At 44.6% G+C, this 15527-nt stretch overlaps 1 protein-coding gene across 1 annotated transcript in view; it reads left to right on the top strand.

Annotated features, from left to right (window-relative positions):
* Positions 1–15527, top strand: part of GYS2 (glycogen synthase 2) — a 178114-nt gene that overhangs the window by 13113 nt on the left and 149474 nt on the right. The window contains exons 3-4 of the mRNA XM_081210022.1: positions 2082–2273; positions 4045–4230. Coding sequence (XP_081066148.1) covers positions 2082–2273; positions 4045–4230 — 378 coding nt within the window. The remainder of the gene's footprint in view (positions 1–2081; positions 2274–4044; positions 4231–15527) is intronic.

The raw sequence follows: 15527 nt of genomic DNA, 5'->3' as shown, positions 1-15527 counted from the left end.
CCCGTTTATCCAATTACACGTTTTAAGAGTGCATTTATCTGGAAGTCTGCTTAATGGGATTTCGGCCTTTGGCTTTCCAGTCCCCAAATAATGCAGTCAGATTTCTGTAGACACAATATGACCTTATCTATGCCTGGCTGGATAAGCATGTAATTCTATCTATCTATCTATCTATCTATCTATCTATCTATCTATCTATCTATCTATCTATCTATCTATCTATCTATCATCTATCTATCTATCATCTATCTATCTATCACCTATCTATATATCTATCTAATCTATCTATCTGTCATCTATCTATCAATCATCAATAGCTTTTTTTAATTAAAAAAAACACTTCACAGTGCAAAAGAAATTAGAAAAGTCGAGAATGTATATCCAATTTCATTTTAATTATCTGTTTCAATGAAATTATAAAATGTGCTTGGTTGCAATTATTGCTGAAGTGTTAACGTCTTGCCTTCTAATAATATTTTTAAGAGCTTAGCATATTATATGAAGCATAATGTATATTTATGTGTGTGTGTGCAATTTTCTCAATAATTTTTTTAAAAGGTACGTTTTTAACTATGTAATCTAAGAAAGATATGATTGGAAGTCTTGAGGCAGAAGGTGGTATGCAAATGTAATGGACAAATAAATTGTTAAACTGAGCAGGGAAGTTTGAGCTGGAATTACTTGCCATTGTTCACCACTCAGTAAACTTTGTGGCTCAGCCTTGGTGTGAACCGTAAGGCACTAAAGACAAAGCGAGTTTATTCAATCCACATAAATATATGCGAGGGCCTCTCACACTGCAGGAGAGTTGCAAAAGCAGTGTGTTAACCCAGGGGAGTTGCCAGGCATTGTACGGCTGCCTTTTGTGATTGTGTAATCGTGGCAAAGGGATCGAAGTGTAGACCTGAAATTTGTTCCAGTGTGGTGCTGTTTTGCTCCTATGAGCCAAATTTCTAAGAAACATAGTTCCCAAAGGCATGTTTTTATGGCTGCGCCAATGGCGTTTTGCAATCCGCTGAGGGCTGAGTTGAGCATTCTCGCATTGCAGTTGCTGCATCCATGCTGTTCGTAGTATATTTGTGGGCAGCGTTCCACTGATCAGTAATGACATATTGCAAACCAGGGGCTAATTCTAACAGGACAGCATATAGCTCAGCGGTAGAGAGTTCATACTTTGGGATGCATAAAAAAAAACCCAATTCAATCCCCTTTTTCTCCAGGGAAAAGGCATCAAGGAAACAAGCCTAATACAAAGGAGAGCCAGTGTGGCTTAGTGGTTAGTGTGCCAGACTGGGGCATGGGAGAACCGGGTTCAAATCCCCAAACTGAGCCACGAAGCTCACTGAGCTACCACCATGTTCACTAACTTGAGCTTTTCTCTGTTATCTACACTATCCCCCTGACAACTGCACACTTTCAGTGCCAAGTTAAACCCTGCAGAGGCGCCTAGGCAGTTGAAATCTCGGGGGGGGGGGTGGCTTGCAAATTATCTCCTAATACATTTTGGACTTTAGGTAAAGGTAAAGGTACCCCTGACCGTCAGGTCCAGTCGTGGCCGACTCTGGGGTTGCGCGCTCATCTCGCTTTTCTGGCCGAGGGAGCCGGCGTACAGCTTCCAGGTCATGTGGCCAGCATGGCTAAGCCACTTCTGGCGAACCAGAGCGGCGCACGGAAACGCTGTTTACCTTCCCGCCAGAGCGGTACCTATTTATCTACTTGCACTTGACGTGCTTTCGAACTGCTAGGTGGGCAGGAGCAGAGCTCAGCTCGTCGCGAGGATTCAAACCGCTGACCTTCCGATCGGCAAGTCCTAGGCTCAGTGGTTTAGACCACAGCTCCACCCGCGTCCCTATTTTGGATTTTACCAACCAATAATTTAAATCCACCAATTTTATTGCACAAGATCAAATCAATATTATTTTGAACTGTGGTTGCGGAGCCCCTAGAAAACATGGGGCCCATAGACTTGTGCCTACTCTGCCTATTTAATGGTAATCTGGCACTGCACACTTCCTTTTTATTTTATATTTATGTGCCAACATGGTGGATTAACCCTAACATTTATTTCTCCCTTTTATCAGGTGTATTTTGGCAGGTGGCTGATAGAAGGGAGTCCGTATGTGGTGCTGTTCGATATAGGATCAGCGGCTTGGAATTTGGACAGGTGGAAAGGGGAGTTCTGGGATGCCAGCCAGATTGGAATTCCTTACCACGACCGAGAAGCGAATGATGTGCTTATCTTTGGGTCGCTAACTGCCTGGTTCTTCAAAGAGGTAGTGTGCTAAGGTTTGCACATTGCACCATGTACATCATATGCTAATAATAATAATAATAATAATAATAATAATAATAATAATAATAATAATAATGTTTTATTTATACCCCGTCCATCTGGCTGGGTTTCCCTAGCCACTCTGGGCAGCTTCCAACAAAATATTAAAATACAGTGGTCTGTTAAACATTAAAAGCTTCCCTAAACAGGGCTGCCTTCAGATGTCTTCTAAAAGTCTGGTAGTTCTTCTCTCTGACATCTGGTGGGAGGGCGTTCCACAGGGTGGGTGCCACTACCGAGAAGGCCCTCTGCCTTGTTTCCTGTAACTTGGTTTCTCGCAGTGAGGGAACCGCCTGAAGGCTCTCAGAGCTGGATCTCAGTGTCCGGGCTGAACGATGGGGGTGGAGACGCTCCTTCATTCAGATTTGTAGTTGTTGGAGACATATGTCTCCGACAAAATGTCAGGCTTCAGACATATCTGGTGGTCATGCAAATATATATCAGCTTTTGGAGCCAATATTTCAACAGTATCAAAGAGGTTAACAGAGGAAACCATACCTTTCAAACCTGAAGCTCTGTTGCTGTGACGATTTTAACATTTAAAATAACTCAACCTATTTAGGGTTGCCATATTTCAAAGAGTGGAAAATCTGGACACAAAACTTGTTGAGCTTTTCTGAGCTTTTATTAAGTGGGGGAGGGGGCAAAGTTCTTGAATGTGGTTTTTTGCAAAATCTCCAAAAAATATTGAGGTTTTAGAGCTATTTTTTAAGGAAATTTGGCAAAAAAAAACCCCACTTCCGACATGGGTTGCCATACACCCAGCTTTCCCCAGACATTTTTGCCAATCTTTGGAGATTCTGCCCAGATGCTAATTCCGATGGTCAAATCCTGGATATGTCTGGGAATTCCTGGACATATTGCAGCCCAGAATTATTTATTATGACACGGGTGATCATTCCCAGCCAGCATGAGCAAGGAATGATGGGTGTGGAAGTCCAACAACATCTGGTTAGGAACCAGACTATTTTTCTGAAGGTCTGTCTTCCCCCGGAGCAAAACAGCGTGGCAAGTAAGGTCGCAGTCTGAGGCCCTTCTACAGATTCTGCCACATTCAGAAGCAAGCTGGGTTTCTATGGCAAAAAGGCCCTTTTCATCTCAGGCAGCTGATTTTGGGTGTCATGAAAGGATAGCAAATAGTTTTAAAATATATTATTCTTGTATTGTTACTACCAAAGAGACAATTCTACAAATCTATGTACTAGTGCCTAAACTTAGTGTTGCATCCAACTAAGTTATACTCACATTAGACCTAGTGAAATTCAGGAACCTAAGTTAGCTATGCCCATTCATTTTATTGGGTCTCCTCTAAGTATGTCTAGTATTTGATACAACCCCATTACTTTGAAGTACAGTCGTACCTCGGAAGTCGAAAGCTTTGCGAGATGAACGTTTTAGCTCCCGAATGTTGCAAACCCAGAAGTGAGAGTTCTGGTTTGCAAATGTTCTTTGGAACCCAAATGTCCATCGCGGCTTCTGTGGCTTCTGATTGGCTGCAGGAGCTTCCTGCAGCCAATCAGAAGCCGCGCTTTGGTTCCTGATCGTTTTGGAAGTTGAACGGACTTCCAGAACGGATTCCGTTCGACTTCCGAGGTACCACTGTAATCACATAGCTCTCCTTCAAGACTTTTTAATAAAACAGGTGTGCTTTTGAATGGCCTTCACTCTTTAAACATGGCTCAAATACCACTTTACTTTCTATCTCTTTCCAGCTCTCCGATCAATTTGAAGACAAGCCCAACATCATTGCCCACTTCCATGAATGGCAAGCAGGGCCTGGGCTGATTCTCTGTAGATCCAGGAAGATCCCAGTCGCAACCATTTTCACAACTCATGCAACCTTGCTGGGAAGGTACCTGTGTGCGGCGAGTATAGATTTCTACAACCACCTGGACCAGGTAAGGAAGATAACATTGTCTTGCATTCCCTTCTGACCACAAGTTACTGTTGGTTTCGCCAGCTGTCTTAGGGTGGAAGTTACCTATCATGGGGCCTAGAACAACACCCTCATAAGCCAAGGTTACATTATATTATTACTATGACAAAGCAACATCCAAAACCTTAATTAATCGTATTATAAAATCTTCTGTCCCTGTACCAAATTAGCATTAGCACTTCACATTGAATATTTTCCAAAGCTATGACTCAGTTCCAGGAACCACTCTATGGAATCTACTGTCTCTGTAATTTCCTTCCCCAAACTCTTTAGATTGTCAACTTGTATATTAAAGTTCCAAATTTTGCATTTCCATTCCTCTCAAGTTGCTGGATAGTTTTTCTGCTGACTGCCTATCAATATTGAACATAGAATTGTATATATCATAGCAAAACAACGATAGGTAACTGTCCCATATGCCACAATTTATTTGGTAGGCAAAATAAAAAGCACATTTCTGTTATTTTTGTACTGCATCAGTAAATATTTTAATAGTTCCACAAACTCTTTTATATCTCCAACACTGGTTGACTTTCTCTGTGAAGACCAAACAGAAAGTCTCCTTTCTACTTTAAAGAGGGACGGCTTTACCATTATGCAAAGCGAAGCTGTTGCCCATCCAGTAGAGGGTTTTTGGTTTTTTTGGGAGTAGCAGAAAGGTTTTGGAGGACAGTGTGCCAAACTGCCTGCCTTGCACCCCCTAAGCTTGCTTTCTCCCATGTCAGATGGTGGAGTCTGCTACTCTGTCACAAGTATTGCAATAAGATTCATTTTTCCTTCGGCACATGAAATTGCAGAGGATGTCATTTTGTGCTTTGTCTATCTTGGATAGAAAACTCTGTTAGGTTAGAAAAATCTGTTGCATCTGTGCATCAGGAGCTGTCGTGGCAGTAGCACAGCTCTGGGGAAGACAATTCCAGGGCTTAGTTCAAAGCAGGAGAGATTATGGGGTGCCAGAGGGGTTGTCAGATCTCCCCTGCTCTGGGTAGTGAAAATGAGGTGTCATTCAGGTTTTCTTGCAACAGATTAGTTCAGAGGAAGTGAGGGAATGAGGGAAATTAGCAAGGAGAGTCTGGGTCCTTCTTTCCTTTTCTTTGACGGGGTTCCTGCTTCAGACTAGCAATTTAATGGTAACATTTCTTTCCAAGATTATTTGCATTTATAATTAAAAGCCAAAGGTTGCATTTCAGCTGGCCGAAAATCTTCTGTTGAAGTTTTACCAGTTGCACCCATGCAGTCAAAAGAAAGCACTACTAAGTTCAGTTACTTCCAGGAAACTATACGTAGGATTGCAGTTATGCTTGTCCTTATACATTTGCATGTATATACTGCTACTCATTGGTGTGAGGGTTACAGGGTAGATCACAAGGAGTTACTGCACTTCAGAAAAATCACTGCCACCCCACTGATTGGGAATAGCTAATGGTCCAACGACATGCAACACAGAAACATGGCAGAATTTTGCATACCCAGGATGGGCTGATTTGAAGGATGCCAGAGGAGTGTTACATTTTAGAGGAACAGGCGTTTCTGATTCACAGGAAGCTATAATTATTTATGCAGGTCATTTCCCTCTAACTCGTCCTTCACCAACATTGTGCCCTCCAGATGTCTTGGGCCATAGGTGCCAACTCCCTGGGTGCCAAGTGCTCACAAAATTCCCCATGAAGGGGCTGGGCACCCACAAATTTCAGTACCGGGGCCATGCACGCTGCATGGCACCCACAGGCCCGGGCACCCACAGTCACAGGGCCATGCTGGCACTCCTGTCTTGGACTATAGTTCCCATCAGCCCTAGCCAACACAGCGCTGATGGGAGTTGTAGTCCCAAACATCTGGAAAGAATCAGATTGGAGAAGCCTGCACTGACTGTGATCTGATGCCACACGGCTTTGGAATATTCAGTCTGGAGAATGGGAAAGCCTCCAAGAATTCCAAAGGTGGCCAAATATTCCAAATATTAAATGGCTTCTTAGTGATCAAGTTGAAAGTCCTTTAACTGCGGGGGGCTAATGGGATTCTACAGATCGTGGATGGCATCTACATGAACGGCTGACATTTAAAGGGTATTAATACAGGAAATGTTGCCAGTTTGATTCCCACCCCCTCCTCATAGCTCTTCCACGGATACTTACAGCACACTAAAGCTCTTTCCGACAAATGCTAACATTTCGTAAGAGATCAGCTGCCTTAATGAGGGCGTCTTTGGCTGTGAAAAGGTCACCGAGGCCCAAAAGCTCAAGGAGAGGGTGGGGGTGGGAGGGTGGAAGCAGAAGGCTTGATCTCCAAAACACTCGTGAAAAAAGACAATGCAGATGGGCAGGTTCGTAGGAGATTTCCTTACCGCTGCCTCTTGGTAAAAGACCATTAAGGTCAAGTGAGTGATTTGTCCATTACTAAAAGACTCCTGGTCCCCAGGGCACGCTAGTTTGCTCTGACCTTTTTTTGGAGGGGAACAGACATTTCTCGAAAGGCTTCTTCTCGATTTCCCGCTTCTGAACTCCAGACGCGTCACTATGGGCCTCGCCGCTTGTCTTTTTAAAGACGGACTCGAAATCAGGGTGTTTGATTTGCTTCAACAAATGCATGTTTTCTCCATTTGCTCTCAGAAGGGGTCAAGGGAGGCAAGCTAGGAAGGTGGTGGTAGCGATCGCCAGAGTATTTTAGTGGTGGGGAGGGAGGGTCACAGGCCAAACACACTGAAAGCCTCACACATAAGAACAGTCCGCTGGATCAGGCCAATTTCCCATCTAGTCCAGCATCCTGTTCTCACAGTTGATCAACCAGATGTCGCAAAGGGATGCTGGATTCGAGCACCAGTAGGGTTGCCATATTCCAAAAAGTAAAAACCAGGACACCCTGAGGGTTATTGAGCTTCTTTTTAGGAAGACTCCAGAACGGTTGATCTTTTTTTTTTATTTTAGGAAAACCGGAAAGTTGTTGAGCTTTCTTTTATGAAAACACCAAAATATATATATGCACTTTTTCAGTTTGCTTGCCTAAGATTCAAGACAAACTGGTATGCCCCGTGGAAGACCTTAAAGTCCACAAATAACAACACTTTGTAGGTCCCAAGCTTCAAGGGGGTTAGATTCGTTTCAGCTAGGGCCAGGGCCTTTTCAACACTGGCCCTGACATGGTGGAACGCTCTGTCATAAGAGACTAGGGCCCTGTGGGACTTGACATCTTTCCACGGGGCCTGCAAGACAGAGCTGTTCCGCCTGGCCTTTGGTTTGGACTCGGTCTGACCCTTATGTCTTCCCACCCCTTACGGTTTTGATTTATCAGCTATTTTAAAATGAGGCTGCATTTTAAATTGCATTTTAACCTGTATTTTAAATTGGGTTGTTTTTTTCCTCCCTCTCCCCCCCCCCCCCATTATGTTTTTACTGTGATTTTATTTTATTGGTGTTAGCCGCCCTGAGCCCGGCTCTGGCCGGGGAGGGCGGGGTATAAATAAAATTTATTATTATTTATTATTAAACTGCCACCTTCCAGGAATTCCCCCCTTGACATGACATCCGCCTTTGAAATTCTGGTAATGTCTGGGAAAATTCAGACATATGGCAACCCTACAGCCCAGCAGCACTCTCCCCTTCCTGTGGCTGGTATTCAAAAGCAATGTTGCCTCCAGCTGTTGGAGGCAAAACAGAGCCCCCATGGCTAATAGCCTTTGATAGCTCTCTTCTCCACGAATTTGTATAATCATCTTTCAAAACCATCTAGGTTGGTGGTTATCACTGCCTCCTGTGGGAGAGCTCCATAGTTTAACCATGTGTTGCTTGAAGAAGTACAGTGGTACCTCAGATTAAGTACTTATTTGTTCCGGAGGTCCGTACTTAACCTGAAACTGTTCTTAACCTGAAGCACCACTTTAGCTAATGGGGCCTCCTGCTGCCGCGGCGCCGCCAGAGCTCTATTTCTGTTCTCATCCTGAAGCAAAGTTCTTAACCTGAAGCACTATTTCTGGGTTAGCGGTGTCTGTAACCTGAAGTGTATGTAACCTGAGGTACCACTGTACTTCAATTTATCTGACCTGGAACTTCCACCGCAATTGGCAGAAGACTCTATCAAATCTACTCCACATGTTCAGTGAATGTGAGGATTCACACTGGAAACACACCTGACCTTTGGGCAAGGAGCATGTTTCAATTTCTGGGAATGGAGTTGAGAGATGACCTAACCTGGGGAGAAAACAGCAAAGACCTGATGAAGAGAGCACAGCAGAGGTTATATTTTCTGAGAATCCTCCGGAAAAATAATCTCTCACAGGACCTGTTGATGGTATTTTACCATTGTACTGTTGAGAGTGTATTAACTTATGGTCTGTGTGTGTGGTTTGGGAGCTGCACGGTCAGGGGAAAAACAATGCTGTCCAGGGTTGTAAAGACTGTGGAGAGAATAACTGGGTGCACTCTTCCCACCTTGGATCAAATCTATGCTTCCAGGTGCCATAAGAAAGCTGCAGAGATAGTGCAGGATAGTGCGCACCCCAGAAATGATCTCTTTCAGCTTCTGCCTTCTGGAAGAAGGTACAGGGTTATAAAGACTAGGACTAGCCGTCTGAGAAACAGTTTCTATCCAAATGCAATTTTGGTTCTAAATGCAGTGTAAGGTAGTCTCTATGTGAGTATATTGTATTCAATTATGGGGTATCAGAGTTTTTAGGGCTAACCAGGCTGGGATAGTTGGGATAGCAGGCTTCTTGGTTTTCTGAACGTCTGATGTAGATTTTTTCAATTTCATTATTCTGTATGGGACAATGACAATAATGATTATCGTATTGTATCGTATCGTATAAGGTCTGAACAAGGGGCACCTACCCACACATAGCTGCTTGTGCACAGGTGTCCTAAAGCCAGCGTTCTTCCACCTTGATTCCCCAGACGTTGCAGGACTACAACTCCCATCACCCATGACTCTTGGCTAGGATGGCAGAGGATGATGGGATTTGTAGCCCAGCAAGATCTGGGAGCCCAAGGTTGAAGGACACTGTCTAAGCAACTGGAGCCTTCTGTACCATTGAGGATCCTGTGACCATATGGAGCAGGCGCACTCTTAGACCTATGACAAACATCCCTTTTCAGACATTTGGACTTGACATACGCAGGTGACAGGCAGGCAGGGCCAGTGTCGCACTCAGAATCAAGGGAAAGGAGTCAACACACAATGTGGTAATTCCCTCTCCTACACACATTTCAATGTACTTAGTGGGAAAGGTCTCGAAGGGGCTAGATAGACTCATGTACAGGAGCTTCTCCTGGACTGTCCCGGTTCAGATTGCAGCTGGGGGCGACAATGTCAATAGAAAAGAGACAGTCACAGAACGGAGAAATTGCACAAAACAAATGAAATACCGCAATATTCACAGTTGAGTCCTCAACCTTTTATTACTGTGCTTTGCTTTACCTAGGTCGAGCTAGGATTATAATACTTCAGAATTTTGGGGGGTTGTACCTCTTTTTTTGAATTTTGGTCATTTAAAGTTTATGATTTTTCTATTTCCTTCTGAGGAAACTGAATAGTTCAGTGAAACGAGGTTTGTAGCCGGCATCCCTTTAAGGCTTTGTTCAATTTTAGGTTTTTCTAATTTTTTTCCTTAAGCTTTTTGGTTTTTATTATTTAGTTTATTTCCACAAGATAATATTTCTAGTCGATTACTTCTCGTTTCGGGGGTGACAATGTGGCTGAATTCAGACAGCCCCTCTGGTTGAACTTGACAAAGACCTTTCTCTTCCACCAAGCATTTTGAGGAATCTTTCTGTTTTTATGATACAGTGGTACCTCGGGTTAAGTACTTAATTTGTTCCGGAGGTCCGTACTTAACCTGAAACTGTTCTTAACCTGAAGCACCACTTTAGCTGCCACGCTGCCGGAGCACGATTTTTGTTCTCATCCTGAAGCAAAGTTCTTAACCTGAAGCACTATTTCTGGGTTAGCAGAGTCTGTAACCTGAGGCGTATGTAACCTGAAGCGTATGTAACCCAAGGTACCGCTGTAAATGCATTTTTTAAAGAGTTCATGTGTGGCATTTTTTGCAAGTTAGTCAATTAAGCAGCATATAAATATCTGCAATAAAAATTATATATATATATATATATATATATATATATATATATATATATATATTTGCTTTCGTAGATTTTCACGGGTACAGGAATGCAGGTTTTGGTGTCTTCGGGTGTCTTCCCGTGTAAGAGTTGGGGTGTCTAGGCGTCGAAACGTCGCCTAGACACCCCAACTCTTACACGGGAAGACACCCGAAGACACCAAAACCTGCATATATATATATATATATATATATATATATATATATATATATATATATATATATGCAGGTTTTGGTGTCTTCGGGTGTCTTCCCGTGTAAGAGTTGGGGTGTCTAGGCGACGTTTCGACGAGGTCTCACTCGTCATCTTCAGGCTGGTGCTTTCGGCTTCTTGTTACTGGAACAGAGCAGGATCTCAGTGTTTGAGTTCCTATAAATACTGTTGAGGGGGTGTGGTGTATAGCCTCCAACGTTCTGGGCAGAGAGGAAGTTCCCAGGTTAGTGTGTCTTTTCTTCTTTTGTTCATTAATTACTTGAGGGATATCTTGAGTGATTTCTTGAGTGATATTCTGAGTACCACTTAGGAGGGTCATTAGGTGTGGATTAGTTGCTAAAGCTTTCGTGTCTTGACCTCTTGACCTTGTGAAGAGTTTTTTCTGAGAAGATGGCTGTACTGCACTTAGTTGTGCTCTGGCTTGGCTTCGTGTATAGGGGCGAGCTGTGGTTTTGTGCCCTGTGCCAGCCAGATCTGTGTAGGGATTGCAGGGGGGTGCAGCATCCGGAGGTGCAATCCCTACACAGATCTGGCTGGCACAGGGCACAAAACCACAGCTCGCCCCTATACACGAAGCCAAGCCAGAGCACAACTAAGTGCAGTACAGCCATCTTCTCAGAAAAAACTCTTCACAAGGTCAAGAGGTCAAGACACGAAAGCTTTAGCAACTAATCCACACCTAATGACCCTCCTAAGTGGTACTCAGAATATCACTCAAGAAATCACTCAAGATATCCCTCAAGTAATTAATGAACAAAAGAAGAAAAGACACACTAACCTGGGAACTTCCTCTCTGCCCAGAACGTTGGAGGCTATACACCACACCCCCTCAACAGTATTTATAGGAACTCAAACACTGAGATCCTGCTCTGTTCCAGGAACAAGAAGCCGAAAGCACCAGCCTGAAGATGACGAGTGAGACCTCGTCGAAACGTCGCCTAGACACCCCAACTCTTACACGGGAAGACACCCGAAGACACCAAAACCTGCATTCCTGTACCCGTGAAAATCTACGAAAGCAAATATATATATATATATATATATATATATATATATATATATATATATATATATATAATATATATATCAGTGTTGGGAGCAACTCTCTAGGCAGGCTGAGGGTGCTGCATTCATTTTTTTATTTTTCTAAAGTGAGGGCTTTTAAAAGCCTTCCTAGAATTGTTCCTTAGCACAGCTCAGGGGGTCTAGTAATTGGATCATAAGCCTTTCACTTCTAGGTCAGCAGTTCAGAGCTGTTAAAGACCTAAAGCCCATTAGAGGTTGAGAGAGCTATTTAGTGGCATATGTTGGATTGCTCCACTTCTTTTTCACTGCCCCGCCCCCTGCAACCAAGAGTGAAGATTTGTGGCTCTTCCAAAAGACAACTGACTAAGGAGGAGCTTGTAGGAGGAATGTGGAAAGCGAGCAGTGAATGATTAGACAGTGTCTGCCCACCTGTGTTGCTGTTAGCCAGTACAGTGGTACCTCTGGTTATGAACTTAATTCGTTTGGGAGGTCCGTTCTTAAGCTGAAACCGTTCTTATCCTGAGGTGCGCTTTCGCTAATGGGACCTCCTGATGTGTGCACGCTTCCAGCGCGCAATTTTCGTTCTCATCCTGGGGCAAGGTTCACAACCAGGAGCAGCTACTTCAGGGTTGGCAGAGCTCGTAACCTGAAGCGTTCGTAACCAGAAGCGTTCGTAACCAGAGGTACCACTGTACTGCGTAACAGAGCCTGGAATAAACAATGAGGGGGGAAATGTCCTGCTTATCTGCTTCCCAGAGCATTTTGCTGGCTGCTATTGCTCAGAGAATGAAATAATAATAATAATAATAATAATAATAATAATAATAATAATAATAAATTATTTATTATTTATTATTATTTATTATTATTTATGCCCCGCCCATCAGGCTGGGTTTCCCCGGCCACTCTGGGCGGCTTCCAACAAAATATTAAAATACAATAGTCTATTAAACATTAAAAGCTTCCCTATACAGGGCTGCCTTCAGATGTCTTCTAAAAGTCTGGTACAGTGGTACCTCGGGTTAAGTACTTAATTCGTTCTGGAGGTCCGTTCTTAACCTGAAACTGTTCTTAACCTGAAGCACCACTTTAGCTAATGAGGCCTCCTGCTGCTGCCGCACCGCCGGAGCACGATTTCTGTTCTCATCCTGAAGCAAAGTTCTTAACCCGAGGTACTATTTCTGGGTTAGCGGAGTCTGTAACCTGAAGTGTATGTAACCTGAAGCGTATGTAACCCGAGGTACCACTGTAGTTGCTCTTCTCTTTGACATCTGGTGGGAGGGTGTTCCACAGGGCGGGTGCCACCACTGAGAAGGCCCTCTGCCTGGTTCCCTGTAACTTGGCTTCTCGCAGCGAGGGAACCACCAGAAGGCCCTCGGAGTCGACAAACATTTCCGCTTGTGGGCCGGATCACACGCACACCGCTCTTTCCCCGCTGGCTTTCGGAGCAATGGCAGGGGAAGAGGAAGCATCTGTGGCTTCCTATAGGAGCTTCCTGCAGCCAATAGGAAGCTGTGGCTGCGTCCCGGAAGTCAGTCCCCACACAGAGCAACTGGTGTAGCACGCCAGTTTAGCTCTGCGCGGGGACTGACTGAGCAGGCAGCAAGGGCCGGGGGCCGGTTTCATGACACCCTCAGTCCGTATCCGGCCCGCAGGCTGTAGTTTGCTGACCCCTGAAATAGATGGACCTTTCATATTATTGACAGGATACGGTTGCCATGTTTCAAAAAGTGAAAATCCAGACACAAAACACAAAGTTGTTGAGCTTTATATAGTTTTGCCCAAAATTGTTGAGGTTACTTCCCTCCCCCAAAAAAGTCTCTTTTAAAAAGGAAGAGGTTTTCAGCTGTTTTTAATTAAATTCACCCCCCAAAAAATTGGGGGCTATGTCCAGGAAATGTCAGACATATGGCAATCCTATGACAGGCGGACTCAAGCCTGTGGCTGGTCTTGAACCAGCAATCTGAGCTGGGAGTTTAAGGCTGTGTGCTTCCAACCATCTCTGGCCAAAGGATAGCGCTGCAAGGAGACTTAACCACTCTGTAAACCCTCTTTCACCAATAGTCTAGGTCATGTCAGATCCTCCTTCCTCTCTCATATAAACGTTCCTCACTTGGTTTGAGAAACCAGGAGAATGGTGGCTGATAATCCAATGAACCACTTTGCCTTCACTGCAAAAGAGTTGGTCTCTGACATATTTTTTACATGTAGGGTAGCTATCGCTTAGGCACAGCAGAATTTGCCTCCAGTCATCTAGATCAGTGTTTCCCAACCTTTTTTGGGCAAAGGCACACTTGTTTGATGAAAAAAATCTCGAGGCACACCACCATTACAGCCCCGTGACGTCAGCGCGCAGCGTCACGCCGGGAGGGACGCACGAAAGTGTAAGTTTCAATTTTTTTTCCCTCCCCCTTGCCGGGGAACCTCCAAGCTTTGGGGGTGGGGGGGGAGGAGGCAGCAAAGCGAGGCAGGAAGGAGAGCGCGGCTTGGCTGGGTGAGCTTTGGCAGGGGCAGGGAATGAGAGCCGCGAGGCAGGTGCTGCGGACGGAGGCGCTGCCCGTCGAGCTCGCAGGCAGCCAGGCAGGCAGACGGCGAGAGCCCCACGCTGGGCGGCCTCTCCTTGCCGCCGCCGCCCCGCCTCTCGCCGCCCGCCTCGCCCGCCTCCCTCCAGGCAACATCTCGCGGCACACCAGGCAACATCTCGCGGCACACTAGTGTGCCGCGGAACAGTGGTTGGGAAACACTGATCTAGATCGACTGATGGCTCCTTTGTCTGTTCTTCACTTTAGAGGGGAACATGATCATGTCAAAGCTGATCAACTGGCCCTTCAGCGCCAGCTCAAGCCGTCTGTGTTAATAGTTAGTAGCCAGAGAGGGAAAGCACACAGCCAACCAAGAGATAAAAATGAGTGACAGAATTGTCACAATATGGCAGGGCATTGCTGCAGGCGGTGTTCGAAACTCCCATTGTTGTAGGCTCATTTTGTGACAGGGAATTGCTTGATTTCATAAAATTTATGCACCCCTTGATTGTAAAACAACAACAACACCTCAAAGAGGTTTACAGAAAGATAAAACAATAAAATGGAGAGAGAGAAATCACAACCATATTTTAAAACATACAAAAAATACTAGAACAGATTAAAATCACCTTAACTTTCTAAGCATCTGGTTAGGCCTGTCTAAACACAAATGTTTTTAGCAGGCGCCGAAGGGAAGACGCCTGTTTGATTTCAATAGGCAGGGAGTTCCAAAGGGCAGGGTACAGTGGTACCTCAGGTTAAGAACTTAATTCGTTTTGGAGGTCCGTTCTTAACCTGAAACCGTTCTTAACCTGAGGTACCACTTTAGCTAATGGGGCCTCCCGCTGCGCGATTTCTGTTCTCATCCTGAAGCAAAGTTGTTAACCCGAGGTACTATTTCTGGGTTAGCGGAGTCTGTAACCTGAAGTGTATGTAACCTGAAGCGTTTGTAACCCGAGGTACCACTGTATTATGTAGTACCTGCAGTAGTAATACAATGATGTTTACATTCATTGTAAGTTGCCTAGACACTGCCTGGTGTTAGGTGATATAACAACAACAACTCCCAAGAACGTGAAGGACAGGAGTACTCAGTATAGTCACAGGCTGGAATCAAGCGATGGAGTGAGTCATCAGAAAAGTCTAACCCAGGGTTCGGCCAGGTTTATCTTGCCTGGGCCAGATCGGTCCTGCGGAGCCACTATTTACTGTTGGATGTGGTTCTCCTAAAAGTCCCAAGGAAGAACTAGCCAGCAAAGAGGATCTGCACCTCATTCGCAGATCTGAGAGAGTCACAAAGGGAATACCACCCAAGAGGAGTCTGCTAACTCAGCTGTTGCATGTATAGCTGTAGTTAACAACTCAAACCAGGTTCAAGGTTTGTCCAC

This window comes from Podarcis bocagei, assembly GCF_964188305.1.
Source record: "Podarcis bocagei genome assembly, chromosome: 10".
Taxonomy (NCBI): Eukaryota; Metazoa; Chordata; class Lepidosauria; order Squamata; family Lacertidae; genus Podarcis; species Podarcis bocagei.
Note: the sequence above shows the minus strand (reverse complement) of the source record. Positions and strands in the feature narration are given on the sequence as shown.